The sequence below is a fragment of the Anomaloglossus baeobatrachus genome, chromosome 7, assembly GCF_048569485.1.
Source record: "Anomaloglossus baeobatrachus isolate aAnoBae1 chromosome 7, aAnoBae1.hap1, whole genome shotgun sequence".
Lineage (NCBI taxonomy): Eukaryota > Metazoa > Chordata > Amphibia > Anura > Aromobatidae > Anomaloglossus > Anomaloglossus baeobatrachus.
Genome location: NC_134359.1, coordinates 53,606,697 through 53,627,261, shown reverse-complemented (window position 1 = coordinate 53,627,261; position 20,565 = coordinate 53,606,697). Strand labels below are relative to the sequence as shown.

At 45.0% G+C, this 20,565-nt stretch overlaps 1 protein-coding gene across 1 annotated transcript in view; it reads right to left on the bottom strand.

The window, feature by feature from the left end:
- Positions 1 to 20,565, bottom strand: part of CERS6 (ceramide synthase 6) — a 350,340-nt gene that overhangs the window by 48,269 nt on the left and 281,506 nt on the right. Inside the window, exons 7-8 of the mRNA XM_075317290.1 lie at positions 15,664 to 15,792; positions 5,889 to 5,995 (exon numbers count right to left, since the gene is read on the bottom strand). Of these exons, the coding sequence (XP_075173405.1) occupies positions 5,889 to 5,995; positions 15,664 to 15,792 (236 nt within the window). The remainder of the gene's footprint in view (positions 1 to 5,888; positions 5,996 to 15,663; positions 15,793 to 20,565) is intronic.

Here is a 20,565-nt window from a genome sequence, read left to right as displayed (position 1 = left end):
CAGTGGAGTCAAAACCGATCAGGGAGTAATTGTAAGGGACGTGATGTTACCGTATGCTCTCCTGACACTTCTCTGTGCTGACTGACAATGAATGCAAAAACACTTCACGTCACCAGCCATGAGCCGCATGTTCTGTGTGACCAGGAATGGGATACTCTGAAGCCTAATACTCATGTCAATTTTTTTTCTTGCTCTCAAAAAACAGACTTTCATCAGTGTGGCATTACCAATTAGGATGTTCCATGCATCTATTATTGTGACGCCCTGGACTAGTCAGGTCGTCCCAGGTAGTCCCATGCACACACACCCCCTCCATGATAAGGTGACAGCAGACAAACTTAAAAACCTTGTCACCACCCTCCAGGTTTGATGTCCACACCAGGGGGGCGGAGCCAGGTGGTTGGCTCCGCCCACCGAGGAGTTCACAGGCCTGGAGGCGGGAAAAGACTCAAGTTCTAGAGCAGAGTAGTCTTGACAGTGAAGGAGAGAGGTTGAGTTCAAGGGCAGACCTGTGACCAGGCCTGCCAATAGTCTACTCAGGTGGCTGGGTTGGAGCCCAGTCACATCTGGCAAGGAGGCAGACGGTGGTGGCCGCATGCAGGAGCTGGGATTACAGCCGGTGGAACCGTAGGGACCGGGGTCGGGCGGTGGCCCACCGGTACCGAACCGGGGAACCGATTGGACACCGGAGCACCAGGAGGGGTACTCAGACCCAGTACAAAGCCCCAAACCGACAGGGCCGAGTCAAATCAACTGATTGAGGACTGGACTTAAGGACCTATCCCACACAAGACCCGTTAGCAGACAACAGCCCAACTATACAGGGTAAAGCCACCTCCAAGGCATAGAGACCCAAAGGGCCAGCGTCTGCGGGCAAACAGGGCTCTTCCGACAGCCAGCAAGTCGGGGGAGCGGACTACCGTTGCTTAGGCATAGGAGTCAAACATTCATACAAAGAGGTGCAGGAGAAAGGCAGAAACCACCAACCTGATAAGGGAGAAGCTGCAGCCAGCTGTGGGCCCCGTTCATCACCCCGTTTGGTTTACCAGAGACTCCAGTGTATTGTGTCATAGTGAGTACACAGCATAAGCCCGCACCCGCTCCCCCGCCTCAGCACCTCCCTCGGGCCCCTGGGACCATCGCTCCCCTACCCATGGAGGGGTCAACACCAAGCTGTGCAACACCGTCCCCGGGAGGCCTAGTTAACGGCAGCGGTGGTGTCCATCTATTCACCACAACCCGTGGGTGGCGTCACGAACTTACATCCCTTACAAACCACTGCAGCCCCGGCCGTGGAACTTCCCCCACCGAAGTCTCTGCATGTAGCGCCAACCCCCCTTTCAGAGCGACGTGACCCCCGGGTCCATGAGGAGCTCGAGCCACCCACCGTACAAGCACTGATCTGAGCGGGGCGGTACAGTATTACAATTTAGTAACGCCCACCGGCATCCCTGCACTGTCCTGTCCCCCTACCCCGGCGGGGAAGTCGGTTCTCTGCCCAGCCATCCTGCGGTGGCTGCCCTGTCCTCGGTTCATGCTGCTGTCTCCTGGGGCCTACACACACCACACAGGCCTCCTGGGAATGCCTGTAGGGTGCATGTGTGGCCACGTCCCTTTTCTTAAAGTTCCAGTGCGCCCTGACCCAGAAGTACCTCTCAAGTCAGCTGAGAGGTTTTAGGTATTTAACACACCTTCCCCTTAAGGGAAGTGCCTGGGCAACAAGTTCCTAAAGTTGTTAGTTCTCATGTCCCATTGAGGTGCTGCTGTCATTGTGTTCTGTGTGTGTTCTGCTGCTGATTCATCCCTGTGTTTCAGTGCAATGTTAGTCTGCTGCTGCAACGATTCACACTGGCCAGCTTCCACAATATCTGATGCTTTATCCATGTCGGCCGCCTACCACGAAACCCATGCCACAAGTATCCTCATCAGCTGCTGCTAATGCATCCATCCTTTCCTACTGGCCGAATCCACGACCCCGGCGGCTGCTGCTGCTATTAGGGACTGTATAGTATCCATGGTGGCAGCTGCCGAGGTACCGCAGATCCCATGGGGCTGCCCTCTGCCGGTTGCTTACTAGCATGTATATGGCAGCCTATCCAGTTTGCTCCTCCAGAAATGTGATCGGTACTTTTGGTCCAGTGAAACCACTAATACCATGTGTTTGTCGTACAATTTTCCAATATGCAAATAAAATTGATGACGGTTTCTTAAGCTTCTACTTTCAAGCAGTAAGTGAAAAACAGATAGCGCCGTGACTCAATATGGATGCTGTCCATTTTTATCTCATTGTTCATCAAGTTTTTATTCACTTGATGGATGAGTTTAAGTTTAGTCTGGAAATTTGACAAAATCCAGATATGTCTCTGAGACGACCTTCATTTTATAGACAATCATCTTCGCTATCTCATACATAAATTTGACTTGCAACTATTTAGTATATGATTCGTTTTGCTGATTCTTGTCATTTCATTGCATTGTTACTGTTTTGCTCCTAAAAATCTAAATTGTAATTTAAATTAATTTGTTTATATTTCTTAAATCCACCTTTTAATTTCAACACTGCTTTAATCCTTCTGGCCACGCTTTCGATAAAATCCAAGCATGTCTCAACTGATATCTTTTCCCAGGTCTCTACTACACGGTCCCAATGTTGTGTATACTGATTGACTCACTTTGGTATGTATACAGCTTTTTCTTCAACTCTACCTACAAGTGTTTGATTGGGTTGAGGTCTGGGGACTGTGGGAAACAATCAACACCTCTACTTCATTGTCATTGAGCCATTTCTTCGCCAAACTCAATGTATGTTTCAGGTTGTCCTCCTGGAACACTATGTCGTCCTTTTCATACGCATAGTACTCGAGTGTACAAAGTAACTCGTCTTGTAAGATACTCCCGTATAACTCAGCATTGAGACCATCATCCATCTTGGTCAAGTATCCAATGTCTTTGGCTGAGAAACAACTTCATATCATCAGGCTTCCTACACCAATCTTGACAGTTCCTGCAATATCTCAATCCATTAGCCCCTTTTTCCCTTTCTTTTTTTACAGACCCATTTCCACCATCAGAGCCCAGTCTATCGACTTGCATCTCTTTGCTGCAAATCACCCATTTCCAATCTTCTACTGTTACTTGTTGTACTTCATTGCAAACCCGACAGTTCTTATGATGTTGAAGTTGAGGCTTCTTCATCTTCTTTTGGGCAACAACTCCAAACTTTGGTAATATGCATCGCACGGTGCTTGCATGGACGTCTGTGATCTCGCTATTACGAAGAATACGAGCCGCCTCCACTGCCATGTTGGATGCGCCAGAACTGATAGAACTTGTGATGAACAGACTTGTTGACGCCTATATTTTGCCTGGATATCCACCTCTTGGATTTCGAATGTATGGATGGACTTCATTTCATATTTTTCCAACTGTCATGTCCCTCAAGTGATGCAGTTTGGCCATTTTTTTGGCCTAGAGATGGCTATTGCTGGACTGGAGGATGCTGTTTCTCTTTCTTGGGAAATATTCTTCATGGCTGCTCCTCAATTCGAACCAGTAACCTTTCACTTGAAAATAAAACACTGAGCTATCAGGGAATGTGATACCAGGTTGTAATTTGCATTATACAGGAAGAAAAGGATTTTTCAAACACCAGGAGCAAAACAGTAACAGTGCAGTAACATGACAAAACTTTGCATAACTAATCATATGCTAAATATTTGCAACTCAAATTCATGTATAAGATAGTCAAGATGATTGATTATAAAATGAAGGTAGTCTCACATTTGAAGCTGTAGTGGATGGTGAGATATGAAGCCTGAAGGTCAAAAGTTTAAAGCATTGTTACCTATTTGCAGGTGGTAGAGAAATTCCAGCATATATCCTTTAAATCTTATACAGGGATATAGACTTACAACAAAGTCCCCAGTGTTGCATCCACGTAAAAGCTGCTGGTAGGAAAAGCAAAACTAGTCACCTAGTTGGGTCAGTAAATGGAGTGACAGAACAAGGATAGCATCAGAAGACAAAAGCTTCCCACCATCGCATCCAATATTTCTCCCGTACCTCCCTCATTCCTTGGAATGCTCTGCCACAACACATCAGACTCTCGCCTATCTTGCCAAGGTTCAAAAGGAACCTGAAGACCCACCTCTTCCGACAAGCCTACAACCTACCGTAACCCTCAGTCTGATACAGCGCCGCACAATCAACTCTACCCTCACCTACTGTATTCTCACCTATCTCCTGTAGACTGATCCCTCGTGGGCAGGGACCTCTATCCTCCTGTACCAGTCTGTGCCTTGTATTGTTTATGATTGTAGTACTTGTCTCTATTATGTATACCCCTTTCACATGTAAAGCGCCATGGAATTGATGGCGCTATAATAATAATAAATAATAATAATAATAATAATATGAATGGGGTGACATACCAGAAGGTCAGTCAAAAGCAAAGTAAAATGGTTAGGATCACAGAGACAAATGTAGTCAGAGTCATAATCCAGATCAAGTTCAGCATGAAAACAACAGGCGTATAGCACCAGAAATCAATGAATAAACAAAGAAATAACTGGTAAATCCTACAGACTGCTAGGAGTGTGAATAAGGTGTGGTGCTGCTCCATAGGTCATAGAAGGGGAGTGTTTATATATGTTGAGAAGCTAAACTGCACACACCTACTGTCCCTAACTGAGCAATAACACAAGTGCCAACCACACCAATATTCTTAGTTGGACAGCACCTGAGCCGACGAGTGATACTGTTGCTACTGCCTCCTCTACCAGCAGAATGAATGCGGTGGTGCCTAGTGACAGAGGTAGACATTGCAGGAATAAGTCCTGTTAAGGATATACAATCGCAACATGTAAAAAATGATAAGTTGAAGTCCTATGTTCTGTGAAACTGTTTAATAAGGATGCCAAATTCCCCTTAATTTTGTATAGCCACCAACTGTCATGATCCAGAACCGGTATTCCCCTCTCCAGAGTTTCCCAGACCCGGACTGGTCATGTCAGGGGTTAACTCCCACCAGCATTGTTCCGGTTTCGGGAGACACTATATCTGGGCGCTGCACCAACATTTCAGTGCTGGTTATAGTTTTGCTCTGCAGTCTATGACTGGCTCTGGTGAGATTTCCTGTTTGATCTGACTCCTTGTTACCGTGCCCTGACCTGTACCCTCCCTCATTCGTCCGTCTGTCCCAGTCCCTGACTTCCCGCTCCATTCATTTGTTTACCTATCCTGCGTCATCCTCCTTCATGTGCTTGTGTCTCCTTACCCTCTGGTCTTGTCTTCTGTTCCCTGTGCACTTTGTGTTTCCCTCTGATCTCCCAGCATCCCACCACGGTTTTGTTTTCTGACCTGATCTTGATCCTGCCTCTGCACTGACTTGACTTCCCGGCTAGACCCTGACTGCTTGACTACTCTATTGCCCCCTGGTGGTTCGACTGTGAACTGCCTTCTGAAGTTACTCTGCTGTACTTCAGCCTACTTTCTGTTACAGTGTTACTTAGACTTCCCTTCACTACTTTGCTGCCATCTAGTGGGGAATACACTGTACTACTTCTCACCAGCCCTTTGTACAGCGTGACACCAATTAATGGTTTAGGTATATCACTTTTAGATATGACACCAAAATAGTACAACTATAGCATTTTTCATTTAAAACTTGTAAAATGTTGGGAAAAAAAGCATATTTCAAAATAATAAATGCCACATCATAATTTTTTTATTTTGTTTTTTAGAAAATCAATAACAAGAGGAAAGGAGGATCAACGGACTGAAAGACACAAATTAACGGACAAAAAGGCAAAAGTTGGAATTATTACATAGCAGGGAAGCTACAAGGTTAACTGAAGGAGAAATTGACAGCTGAAGTCATTGTTACTTACCATAAAGGGAATACACCAAGTCTGGCAATTACGAAAACCAGAGCAAACACAACAAACAAGAGGTCGCATAGTTTTTGACACTTGGAATAATTTGCCATTTTGGCTGCCTAGAATATAAAAGAACGGACAGTTATTAGAATCCGACTGTTAGGGATAATAAGCGATAATCCAGAAACTGTCATGCTGACTAGTTTGAAGGAGGAAGACAAAAGAAAATCCAATGTGTTATTCTTCACAGACCAACCCTTGGCCTGGCACACTGCCCTGTGAATGCAAGAGGCTCAGTCACCACAGGGAATTGCATCTGGTTTAAGTTGTAATTCTCTCCCGGTTGAGAAGAGGTTAATCACTGGTTACTGCCACTTACATGGAAAATCTTGCACGAGTCCCCACACACAGGAAGCCAGACTGCAGGTGGGTACCATAGCAATGGGTAATCCCCAGCACTGCTGAGTCATTACGGAGGTGGGGGCCGCTCTCAGTGAGTAGCAAGAAAAACAGTTTCACTTTTAGTCATAGAACAGCCCAGGACAGAGAACAGAGCAGACAGCCTTGAGGGAGCAGCGTTTAACAGGCTGGTCCTGAGACAGGAGATAGGTGAAGATAGTCTCAGGGCCAGGGGCCACAACACCACACTGAGTCTGCAGGAATGAGACTGAAATAGGGCAAGAGACAGAGGTAGCCGGTGGAGATGTTTGGACAAGAGGAGATGGTAGCTGAGGTCGAGCCTAACCATTCCCACAGTGACAGCATGTCAGGGTGCAGGACCTTCAGTTGGGGACACCTTCATGGACTCCAAATCTGCAGGAGATGGGGATTTCATGTCCCAATGTCCACTTCCCACTTTCCCGGAGCACAGTGAAATATATGATCTGGTGTCAGGGCTACGATCGGACCCCATGGCGACACCTGCATACGGGATGGGACACTTAACACCGACAGTGGTGTCCCCAAATTGCTTCAGGCTACGGGGAACAATGTGTCATCACAAGGAGGAAGGTCTCACACATTTCCACAGACATCAGCCGTCCCCATCATCCTCCTCCTCCCTGGGGCTCACTCCACCTGTGGGGAGCTGAACTATCTGTGCTGCGTTAACATCAGCCCCAGAGGAGAGCAACATCTCGCAACGGCGGCTAATTCCTGGATGCACACCACGGGTGGAGCTGCAAAGCATCCCCCATTCCCATCCAACCGCGCCCCTGGGAGAGGAAAAGTCGCAGGAAGGGTCGATGGCGGAGGAGGTCGAGACCCTAGTCACCGCTGCAACAGGAAACATCCCTCTATACACCTTGCACTGGTTTGTTTGTCATTTACATGTAGCCGACAGAGCCACGGAGCTGGGTCAGGCCAGTCACAGCAACCCCACAAAACCACTGGCCCGGTGACGTGTAACCCCTTAGATCTCGTGGGGCGCTACATATATACCTAAGTAGTGCGGAATCAATAAGGGTCGGCGATCAGAATTAAAAACCAAGAAGATGATGAGGCCAACTCACTTACTATCAACCGGTAGAGAGGGAGAGTGGGTGAGTGGGAGTGAGGGAGAGTGGGAGAGTGGGAAAGAGGGCGAGAGGGAGAAAGGGAGAGTGGAAGAGTGCGATAGAGAAAGACTTAGTTACTATCCCAGACAACAATGGGAACTGCAGCTAGTCTAATATATAAAGCTGTGTGTATGTACAGTTAGGTCCAGAAATATTTGGACAGTGACACAATTTTCGCGAGTTGGGCTCTGCATGCCACCACATTGGATTTGAAATGAAACCTCTACAACAGAATTCAAGTGCAGATTGTAACGTTTAATTTCAAGGTTTGAACAAAAATATCTGATAGAAATTGTAGGAATTATACACATTTCTTTACAAACACTCCACATTTTAGGAGGTCAAAAGTAATTGGACAAATAAACCAAACCCAAACAAAATTTTTTTATTTTCAATATTTTGTTGCGAATCCTTTGGAGGCAATCACTGCCTTAAGTCTGGAACTCATGGACATCACCAAATGCTGGGTTTCCTCCTTCTTAATGCTTTGCCAGGCCTTTACAGTCGCAGCTTTCAGGTCTTGCTTGTTTGTGGGTCTTTCCGTCTTAAGTCTGGATTTGAGCAAGTGAAATGCATGCTCAATTGGGTTAAGATCTGGTGATTGACTTGGCCATTGCAGAATGTTCCACTTTTTTGCACTCATGAACTCCTGGGTAGCTTTGGCTGTATGCTTGGGGTCATTGTCCATCTGTACTATGAAGCGCCGTCCGATCAACTTTGCGGCATTTGGCTGAATCTGGGCTGAAAGTATATCCCGGTACACTTCAGAATTCATCTGCTACTCTTGTCTGCTGTTATGTCATCAATAAACACAAGTGACCCAGTGCCATTGAAAGCCATGCATGCCCATGCCATCACGTTGCCTCCACCATGTTTTACAGAGGATGTGGTGTGCCTTGGATCATGTGCCGTTCCCTTTCTTCTCCAAACTTTTTTCTTCCCATCATTCTGGTACAGGTTGATCTTTGTCTCATCTGTCCATAGAATACTTTTCCAAAACTGAGCTGGCTTCATGAGGTGTTTTTCAGCAAATTTAACTCTGGCCTGTCTATTTTTGGAATTGATGAATGGTTTGCATCTAGATGTGAACCCTTTGTATTTACTTTCATGGAGTCTTCTCTTTACTGTTGACTTAGAGACAGATACACCTACTTCACTGAGAGTGTTCTGGACTTCAGTTGATGTTGTGAACGGGTTCTTCTTCACCAAAGAAAGTATGTGGCGATCATCCACCACTGTTGTCATCCGTGGACGCCCAGGCCTTTTTGAGTTCCCAAGCTCACCAGTCAATTCCTTTTTTTTCAGAATGTACCCGACTGTTGATTTTGCTACTCCAAGCATGTCTGCTATCTCTCTGATGGATTTTTTCTTTTTTTTCAGCCTCAGGATGTTTCGCTTCACCTCAATTGAGAGTTCCTTAGACCGCATGTTGTCTGGTCACAGCAACAGCTTCCAAATGCAAAACCACACACCTGTAATCAACCCCAGACCTTTTAACTACTTCATTGATTACAGGTTAACGAGGGAGACGCCTTCGGAGTTAATTGCAGCCCTTAGAGTCCCTTGTCCAATTACTTTTGGTCCCTTTAAAAAGAGGAGGCTATGCAATACAGAGCTATGATTCCTAAACCCTTTCTCCGATTTGGATGTGAAAACTCTCATATTGCAGCTGGGAGTGTGCACTTTCAGCCCATATCATATACATAATTGTATTTCTGAACATGTTTTTGTAAACAGCTAAAATAACAAAACTTGTGTCACTGTCCAAATATTTCTGGACCTAACTGTATATGTGACCTTGTTATATTCAGGGTTATGAGTGTGACAAGATGAGTCGTGGCTGGAAGATGTCAACATGAAGGTCTGACCAGATGGAGAGGAAACAACAGAAACTAATCAGATGAGACATCAGCGGTAAATCACTGAATGGAAATATTTATTCTGTACTGTATGTCTTGGAATAATACTATTATTTGTTAAATCCCATAGGCAACAGTCTCACATGCGTATGAAATGTCTGTGTGCTGTCAGATTTTTTTATCAGATGGTGCACAGACTCTTAAAGTTTAATAGATACATTCACAAATCTGTGAAAATCACGGATCCAAGGATGAGGCCTGCGAGAATCACAGCATGTGCTGTTCTGATCAAATTATGAGGAATAGGACATACTCAATTGTTCTGTGCATTGTCCGAGAAAAAAATCAGGCAGCACACCGACAAGTCACACAGATAGGAACGTAGCCTTCGGCGGGCTTTGCACACTACGACATCGCAGGTGCGATGTCGGTGGGGTCAAATCGAAAGTGACGCACATCCGGCGTCGCAGTCAATATCGTAGTGTGCAAATCCTTTTTGATACGATTAACAAGCGCAAAAGCGTCATTATCGTATCATCGGTGTAGTGTCCGACATTTCCATAATGCCGATGCAGCGACAGGTACGATGTTGTTCCTCGTTCCTGCGGCAGCACACATCGCTGTGTATGAAGCCTCAGGAGCGAGGAACATCTCCTACCTGCATCCCGACTGCAATGTGGAAGGAAGGAGGTGGGCGGGATGTTTACAGTTTACATCCTGCTCATCTCCACCCCTCCGCTGCTATTGGCTGCCTACCGTGTGACGTCGCTGTGACGCCACACGACCCGCCCCCTTGGGAAGGAGGCGGATCGCCGGCCAGAGCGACGTCGCAGTGCAGGTGAGTGCATGTGAAGCTGCCGTAGCGATAATGTTCGCTATGCCAGCAATCACAAGATATCGCTGCTGCGACGGGGGCGGGGTCTATCGCGCTCGACATTGCAGCATCGGCTTGCGATGTCACAGGGTGCAAAGTACCCCTTCTTATGTGTAGCACAGTCTATTAGTATTTAGTATTTAGTAAACCCTCTTATTATTGTAGTGCTATTTAATAATAGTTTCCCCTTTTTTATGCATAACATTGTACTTTATTGGCATTCTTGCTAGTTATGTATGGCGCCATTCCATATTATATAGTGTATATATTGTTATATGACACTGTCTGATACATAGCATATTCTCATTATTTTTGTTATTCACAATGCCCTCTCTTCATTATATAATCCTCTCCTGTTAGATATAAAATGACTACTGGTGGAGCAGCATCTGACCAAGAGACCAGTCCAGCAGCTTCTCCGTTAGAAAATAAGCTTTACCATGTTCCATCAACAGTCATATAATTTTATATCTAACAAGACAGGACACTATGAAATAAGGACAGGACACAATATATAGCAATAATAAGAAGAGAATCTGATATTTAAGGGAGAGTGTTGTACACAGCAAGAGACGGTACCATGTTTTATATATATATATATATATATATATATATATATATACAGTTAGGTCCAGAAATATTTGGACAGTGACACAAGTTTTGTTATTTTAGCTGTTTACAAAAACATGTTCAGAAATACAATTATGTATATAATATGGGCTGAAAGTGCACACTCCCAGCTGCAATATGAGAGTTTTCACATCCAAATCGGAGAAAGGGTTTAGGAATCATAGCTCTGTAATGCATAGCCTCCTCTTTTTCAAGGGACCAAAAGTAATTGGACAAGGGACTCTAAGGGCTGCAATTAACTCTGAAGGCGTCTCCCTCGTTAACCTGTAATCAATCAAGTAGTTAAAAGGTCTGGGGTTGATTACAGGTGTGTGGTTTTGCATTTGGAAGCTGTTGCTGTGACCAGACAACATGCGGTCTAAGGAACTCTCAATTGAGGTGAAGCAGAACATTCTGAGGCTGAAAAAAAATAAAAAATCCATCATAGAGATAGCAGACATGCTTGGAGTAGCAAAATCAACAGTCGGGTACATTCTGAGAAAAATGGAATTGACTGGTGAGCTTGGGAACTCAAAAAGGCCTGGGCGTCCACGGATGACAACAGTGGTGGATGATCGCCGCATACTTTCTTTGGTGAAGAAGAACCCGTTCACAACATCAACTGAAGTCCAGAACACTCTCAGTGAAGTAGGTGTATCTATCTCTAAGTCAACAGTAAAGAGAAGACTCCATGAAAGTAAATACAAAGGGTTCACATCTAGATGCAAACCATTCATCAATTCCAAAAATAGACAGGCCAGAGTTAAATTTGCTGAAAAACACCTCATGAAGCCAGCTCAGTTCTGGAAAAGTATTCTATGGACAGATGAGACCAAGATCAACCTGTACCAGAATGATGGGAAGAAAAAAGTTTGGAGAAGAAAGGGAACGGCACATGATCCAAGGCACACCACATCCTCTGTAAAACATGGTGGAGGCAACGTGATGGCATGGGCATGCATGGCTTTCAATGGCACTGGGTCACTTGTGTTTATTGATGACATAACAGCAGACAAGAGTAGCAGATGAATTCTGAAGTGTACCGGGATATACTTTCAGCCCAGATTCAGCCAAATGCCGCAAAGTTGATCGGACGGCGCTTCATAGTACAGATGGACAATGACCCCAAGCATACAGCCAAAGCTAACCAGGAGTTCATGAGTGCAAAAAAGTGTAACCTTCTGCAATGGCCAAGTCAATCACCAGATCTTAACCCAATTGAGCATGCATTTCACTTGCTCAAATCCAGACTTAAGACGGAAAGACCCACAAACAAGCAAGACCTGAAGGCTGCGGCTGTAAAGGCCTGGCAAAGCATTAAGAAGGAGGAAACCCAGCGCTTGGTGATGTCCATGGGTTCCAGACTTAAGGTAGTGATTGCCTCCAAAGGATTCGCAACAAAATATTGAAAATAAAAATATTTTGATTGGGTTTGGTTTATTTGTCCAATTACTTTTGACCTCCTAAAATGTGGAGTGTTTGTAAAGAAATGTGTACAATTCCTACAATTTCTATCAGATATTTTTGTTCAAACCTTCAAATTAAACGTTACAATCTGCACTTGAATTCTGTTGTAGAGGTTTCATTTCAAATCCAATGTGGTGGCATGCAGAGCCCAGCTCGCGAAAATTGTGTCACTGTCCAAATATTTCTGGACCTAACTGTATATATATATATATATATATATATATATATATACAGTGAAGACCAAAAGTTTGGACACACCTTCTCATCTCTAGAACGACTGTTAAGAGGAGACTTTGTGCAGCAGGCCTTCATGGTAACATAGCTGCTAGGAAACCACTGCTAAGGACAGGCAACAAGCAGAAGAGACTTGTTTGGGCTAAAGAACACAAGGAATGGACATTAGACCAGTGGAAATCTGTGCTTTGGTCTGATGAGTCCAAATTTGAGATCTTTGGATCCAACCACCGTGTCTTTGTAGAAAAGGTGAACAGATGGACTCTACATGGCTGGTTCCCACCGTGAAGCATGGAGGAGGAGGTGTGATGGTGTGGGGGGCTTTGCTGGTGACACTGTTGGGGATTTATTCAAAATTGAAGGCATACAGAACCAGCATGGCTACCACAGCATCTTGGAGCGGCGTGCTATTCCATCCGGTTTGCATTTAGTTGGACCATCATTTATTTTTCAACAGGACAATGACCCCAAACACACCTCCAGGCTGTGTAAGGGCTATTTGACAAAGAAGGAGAGTGATGGGGTGCTACGCTAGATGACCTGGCCTCCAGTCACCAGACCTGAACTCAATCGAGATGGTTTGGGGTGAGCTGGACCGCAGAGTGAAGGCAAAAGGGCCAACAAGTCTGAAGACTACCAACAAATTTTGCAGCATAATGTAGGGCCCAGTGTGAGAAAGCTGGGTCTCCCTCAGAGGTCATGGGTCTTCCAGACAATGACCCAAAACACACTTCAAAAAGCACTAGAAAATGGTTTGAGAGAACGCACTGGAGTCTACTAAAGTGGCCAGCAATGAGTCCAGACCTGAATCCCATAGAACACCTGTGGAGAGATCTCAAAATGGCAGTTTGGAGAAGGCACCTTCACATCTCAGGGACCTGGAGCAGTTTGCCAAAGAAGAATGGTCTAAAATTCCTGGAGAGCATTGATTGATGGTTACCGGAAGCGGTTGTTCGCAGTTATTTTGGCTAAAGGTTGTGCAACCAAGTATTAGGCTAAGGGTGCCAATACTTTTGTCTGGCCCATTTTTGGAGTTTTGTGTGAAATGATCAATGATTTGATTTTTGTTTCATTCTCTTTTGTGTTTTTTCATTGCAAGCAAAATAAATGAAGATAATAATACCAAAGAATTTGTGATTGCAATCATTCTCAGGAAGAAACTGAGTATTATCTGACAGAATTGCAGGAGTGCCAATACTTTTGACCAGCACTATATATATTTATATTTACACATATATATGTGTGTGCACAGTATATTGTTTCTGTGGATGAAAATGAATGCAGGAGTTCTAGACGCAATATTTATTAAAATTTCAGATGGTTAAATAGCGCTATGGTACTGTATGTATATTCCCCTGCAAATTCATGTTAGAAAAAGCAGCTGTCCACTAAAGGTGCATAGCCATAGGACCATGATACACTTTGTTTGAGTACAGAAAATGCAATTCAGGGGCACAAATCTTTTTTTGCAGCCACTGCACTAAAATGTTGGAATTTACACATTGATGTCAGGTTTAATCTAATTGTTGATTATGCATAAAAATTGCTAAAAAAAAAACCCTTTAATATTGTTGCTTTTATCCATTTGTCCATTACTAGAAGAACCCCTTCTGATTCCACATGTTTCCCCCAAGTAAAATAATAAAGTCTATATATTGCCGCCATTCCAGCAGTACTGTGGTTTGCAGTGCGGGGCCTTATGTTGGGTTGTGACATCAAGAGAGCCCCACGTCCAATTAGCACTGGCTTCTGTCTCCCCACCTTCAGACCAAACTAGTTACCCAACAGGAAGTGAGCTCCGCCACTGCGCTTACGTCCTGTTGATTGTTTGTTTGGTACGAAAGTGAGAAGACAGAATCTGGCGCTGACAAAATGTAGGGTTCGGCACCGGTACAGGAGGTAATTATAGGCTATATTATTTTATCTGGGGGAAACATGTGGAATCAGAAGGGGTTGTCCTAGTAGTAGACAACCCCTTTAAGCCATTTTTGTCTGTTTAGCTTTGGCATTTTGATCACAGCTCTCTTGTAGACTGCAGAAGGATTTCTTCTATCATTTTTACTATTGTGATCTTTCTTACCATTTTTTTAATACTTGGCTCTATATACATTTTTAGTAGAGAAATTCCTTTGTGATATACAGTATGATGAGTATAATACATTTTTACTAGGGGTGTTCGAGTACCAAAATATCCAACTTCGCGAATATTCAACAAATAGGTCACCGCTATTTGACTATTCACGAATATTCGGCGTGCAATGTAAAGGCCGCTTCACACGCAACGACATTGGTAATGAGATATCGTTGGGGTCACGGAATTCGTGACACATATCCGACCTTGTTAGCGACGTCGTTATGTGTGACACGTACGAGTGTCCGCTAACGATCAAAAATACTCATTGATCTTTGACATGTCGTTCATTTCCCAATTATCATTGCTGTTGCAGGACGCAGGTTATTCGTCGTTCCTGAGGCAGCACACATCGCTATGTGTGACACCCTAGGAACGACGAACAACAACGTACCTACGTCCTGCCGGCAACGAGGTGGGCGTTTCGTTCATGCGGCTGGTCTCCGCCCCTCCGCTTCTCTTGGCGGGCCGCTGTGTGACGTCGCTGTGACGGTGCACAAACCTCCCCCTAAAAAAGAGGTTATTCGCCGCCCACAGCGATGTTGCTAGAAAGGTATGTTTGACGCTTCCTATCAATATTGTTCGCCACGGGCAGCGATTTGCCCGTGACGCACAAGCAACGGGGGTGGGTGCTTTCGTTAGCGATGTCGCTGCGTGTAAAGCGCCCTTAATTCTATGGGAAAACTGAATAATTTCATGTTGGACCTAACGGCGAGCTGTGGTGACTGATGAAAAGGCTGAAATGGATGGGAAAAGGCAGAAATACAATTCTCTCTCTCTCTCTCCTCACCAGGCGCCAGGAAGTCAGAAATGAAAATGAAAGTATCGGAACGGATGTTCTTTTATTCGTCGGATACCGAATGGCGCGAATAGCCTGTTATACGTCGAGTACCGAATAGGGGTGAATACATTTGGTCATCCCTAATTTTTACCACTTTGTAGTGTCAAAAAAGTATAATCAAACTCCACTAACATTTCATATTCATACATGGAAGTTTGCAAAAAATGTGACTCAAGGACCCCTCCTCCCATCTTACTGTAGAACCAAGAGACTCACCTCTAGCAAAACATCCGCCATGTCATGAAGGCACATCACCAGGGTACCTACTCGTACCATGTTGTTTACATATGAGAATGTGATGAGGGATATAGTTGCAAGATGGTGAAGGAACATGATTCCAAAATCCTACAAGAGAACACAAAGGTTATATTATAAAAAAGGCAGCGAGTCACAAATTAATTTCAATATAGATTTATTAATTATGAAATTATCTCCCTGCAACTTAAAAGGTAAAACCTTTCTACATTGCATGTCTGCATGACTGGTGACCATTACCTCTCCCCAAAAAATAGATTAGCAAGACAAAACAATCACTGATCTCGGGGAGACCAGCTAGAGAAAACACTGCCAGCAGACAGCATAGGCGCTCAACACAGTGAAATCCTAGGTGCATTGCCCCCTGGGAAGTATGCAAATCAAAAAGAAGGTCCGTGGAGACTCTGTTAGGAGTCTTGACATGGAAAATAGCCAGATATCCCTCCGGGAAGGACCTAGCCAAGGAGTGGCTCTTTTTAGGAGACCACGATAACCACCATATTAAGTGGTCCTTTTAAAAAAAGGGCCACTTAATATGGCTATTTTCTGTGTCGAGACTCTTAACAGAGGCTCCACGGACCTTTTTGATTTTCAAAAAATAGATTTGAGTACAACACTGAAGAAATTATGGTAGACCCCTTTTGTAGCTTGTATGAACACTAATGCCGGCGTTGATCGCACCCGCCCCCGTCGTTTTTGCGTCATGGGCAATTCATTGCCCGTGGCGCACAAAGTCGGTAACCGCCGTCACACGTACTTACCTCCCTCACGACCTCGCTGTGGGCGGCGAACATCCACTTCCTGAAGGGGGAGGGGCATTCGACGTCACAGCAACGTCACACAGCCGCCGGCCAATTGAAGCGGAGGGGTGGAGATGAGCGGGACGTAACATCCCGCCCACCTCCTTCCTTCCGCATTGCTGGCGGGACACAGGTAAGCTGTGTTCGTCATTCCCGGGGTGTCACATGGAGCGATGTGTGCTGCCCCGGGAACGATGAACAACCGGAGCACAGAAGGAGGACCGACATTTTGAAAATGAACGACGTCTCAATGAGCAACGATAAGGTGAGTATTTTTGCTCGTTCACAGTCGTTCGGAGGTGTCAAACGGTACGATATGTCACACGATGCCGGATGTGCGTCACTAACGACGTGACCCCGACGACATATCGCCCAATATATCATACCGTGTGACACCGGCATTAGATTAATGATTACTATTAGTTGTTCATTTCTTAAAGATGTCCATTGATTGACTTTTGTAATCAGCAGCCTAGATTCTGCATACTTGCCCTCTCACAGTTCTCCCATCATGTTTGGAATTGTAAATTATGCCGTTCCTTGATACAGTATATTCCTTAAATTAGAAAGGCTACAAATTTGATTTCATAAGACATGTGCAAAAATTAAGGAAAGAAAGGATTTGACTTTCAGGACAGTCACATATTGGCCAAAGTGCATCCAATACCCTGGAGGACCATGCATTAATGTCCACCACTGGATAATCCCTTAAAAATGGGCCAAGGGAAGGGAGAAAAAAAATGATACTCACCTTCCAGTGCATTGTGTCATTCCCGATCAGTTTGGATCAACACCTGGTGGGAACGACGTGAGCACTGCAGCCATTCAGCAGTAACTGATTAGCTGCAGTGTTCACATTTCGACACAGATGAAATGTCAATGCTGTAAACGATCAACAAGAACGTGGCAATGGTTCAGGAGGTTAGTATTAATCTTTTAAAGGGGGCTTTACACGCAGCGATATCGCTAGCGAGCGTACCCGCCCCCGTCTTTTGTGCGTCACGGGCAAATCGCTGCCCGTGGCGAACAATATTGTTAGGAGCCGTCACACGGACTTACCTGCCTAGCGACGTCACTGTGGCCAGCGAACCGCCTCCTTTCTAAGGGGGCGGTTTGTGCGGCATCACAGCGGCGTCACTAAGCGCCCGCCCAATAGAAGCGGAGGGGCGGAGATGAGCGGCCGTAACATCCCGCCCACCTCCTTCCTTCCTCATTGCCGGCGGCTGCAGGTAAGGTGTAGTTCGTCGTTCCCGGGGTGTCACACAGTGGTGTTCCCATAGATTACTGCTGATTTTTGGGGATCCGTGTAGTTTGACTCATTCTGTATCAGGGTGTTCATCTAACAGAGAAAGCATTGTGTAATGTAGACAAAGCCTTAAATCCTTTACATGTATGTTCTATTTAGAAAACTAAAGTAAAATACCGTTACACAGTATAAGTAAATGCTCTAAAATAACATTTTGCACAAGATTATTTCATGGTCATGCCCAAGGCTTATTGATGTCTGATATTCATGGAAAATATTTTCCTTTCCAAAATATATTAAAACTGTCACTAAGCAGAAAAATTCCTTTCAGATAACCTTATAATGTCAGCCAAAATAACGCGAGGGCCACCACTGCCAAGTCAATCTGCAGCATCACAATACCATATCCTATTTTTAGCTAGCCTGTTCCAGTACTTGACGACAGATCTCTGCATTTCTGATATAATTCAGATAAAAGAAGAAAAAAAAACACAATCTCATTACATATTTGTATACAAAACTGTAGAGAATAACAGATCAGATTCACAGAGCGTCATCGGCAAATCCCGGGCCAAGTCGCAGTGATTTCTGAGAGGACAAATCAATGTGATTTGATTAAAGTCGACGTCCAGCCAAGAACTCAAAATCCTGTTTTGGCAAAAGATTGCACCTTCAAAAGTCAAACCGACCCTTTTTGGAATTTGTACCCTCTTTAAACCCTTCCATGCACATAATATAATACTCATATATGGAAATAATCTTTAATCAAGTTAGCAATATAAACTAAAAGATACTGGGGCTGACTCATCCTAACTTTAAGCCAGAAATGTTGAGTAAAAGCTTCAAAAAACACCTGAAAAGACTTAAAACAGACATTGCACTATTACAGGAAACGCACTTGGGGAAGGAGGATTTTTTTCCACTTGAAGAAACACTGGGTGGGCACCGTATACGGGGCAGAGGCACAAGGAAGGAAAGCGGGTACGATGATTCTAATAAATAAACAACTAAGTCATGAAGTAGTGACACACGAGGCTGATGACCAGGGAAGGTGGCAACACTTAATCATTAGTCCAGCGGGCAAACTCAGTATTTATAATGTTTACGGTCCAAACGCACAACAGAATTCCTTTCATGGCGGCATAAAGGCCAGCTTACTAACAGAGGAGGGGACTAACATAATAGTGGGAGGAGACTTTAACACAGTTCCAGACTCAGCGGAGGATAGGAGGAGGAGGGAGGAGGGGGCAGGAAACGTGGACAGGAGGTCAGACAATAGAGAGGTAACATTAGAAGATGTAGGATTGAAAGATATCTGGAGACTAAGGGCGGCTTTGCACGTTGCGACATCGCACGTGCGATGTCGGTGGGGTCAAATCGAAAGTGACGCACATCCGGCGTCACTTTCGACATCGTACTGTGTATATGCTAGACGATACGATGAACGAGTGCAAAAACGTCGTTATCGTATCATCGTTGTATTCACCGACATTTTCATAATGCCGGTGTTGCGACAGGTACGATGTTGTTCCTCGTTCCTGCGGCAGCTAACATCACTGTGTATGAAGCCGCAGGAGCAAGGAACATCTCTTTACCTGCCGCCGGCAGCTATGCGGAAGGACGGAGGTGGGCGGGATGTTTACATCCTGCTCATCTTCGCCCCTCTGCTGCTATTGGCCGCCTGCCGTGTGACGTCGCTATGACGCCGCACGACCCGCCCCCTTAGGAAGGAAGCGGGTTGCCGGCCAGAGCGACGGTCGCAGGGCAGGTGAGTGCATGTGAAGCTGGCGTAGCGATAATTTTCGCTACGCCAGTTATCACACGATATCGTACCTGCGACGGGGGCGGGGACTATCGCGTGCGACATCGCAGCATCGGCTTGCGATATCGCAATGTGCAAAGCCCGCCTAACACATCCGCATGATAGAGAATATACGCACTTCTCACACCCACATGATGGTTGGTCACGTATTGACCAGTTCTGGATATCTCAAGACCTAGTGAATGTAGTACAAAACTGTGAGATAGAGAATATGGTGATATCAGACCATAGTCCAGTGAGATTGGGTATTAGAGAGAAATTCAAGAGAGGTACAGATATCATATGGAGATTTCCATCGTTTCTTCTTAGACAAGAAAACTTCCAAAAAATACTGCAAGAGTGGTGGGGAGAATTCATAGAAGACAAAAAGGAACATAAAGGGACACCAGTGTTATATTGGGAAACAGCAAAGGCGGTCTTGAGGGGCCGATTGATGGGGTATGCGGCCATGATCAAACGGAAAACTAATGAAAACTATAATGCCCTGAGTGAACCAGTGTGGGTAGCTTACACTAAGTACTTGGCAAACAGATCTCCCACAGCTAAAGACAGATGGCTGAAGGCGAAAAGGGGATTTGACGAATGGGCCAAAAAGAAGGAACAATTATTCTGGTCGCACAAAGAAGCTGAGTTGCATAGATTTGGCAACAAGGCGGGGAGAATGTTGGCAAATCTGGCAAGGGGCAGCAGAAAGATGACAGTGATCCCCAAACTGAAAACAAAGGGGGGAGGGGTGACCACGGACCCTAAGGAAATTAATAAACTGCTGGGAGATTATTATAGAAAATGATATGGGCCAGGAGATATTGACATGACTGAAGAGGCAGAATGGTTGAAACAAGCGCACATACCCAGGCTAAATGAGGAAGACTTGAGTGCCTTGAATGCACCTATTACAGTAGAGGAGGTAACGAGGACAATTGCGGACCTTAACATCAACAAGGCACCGGGACCTGACGGTTTTAATAGCGAATTTTACAAGGCTATGAAGGACA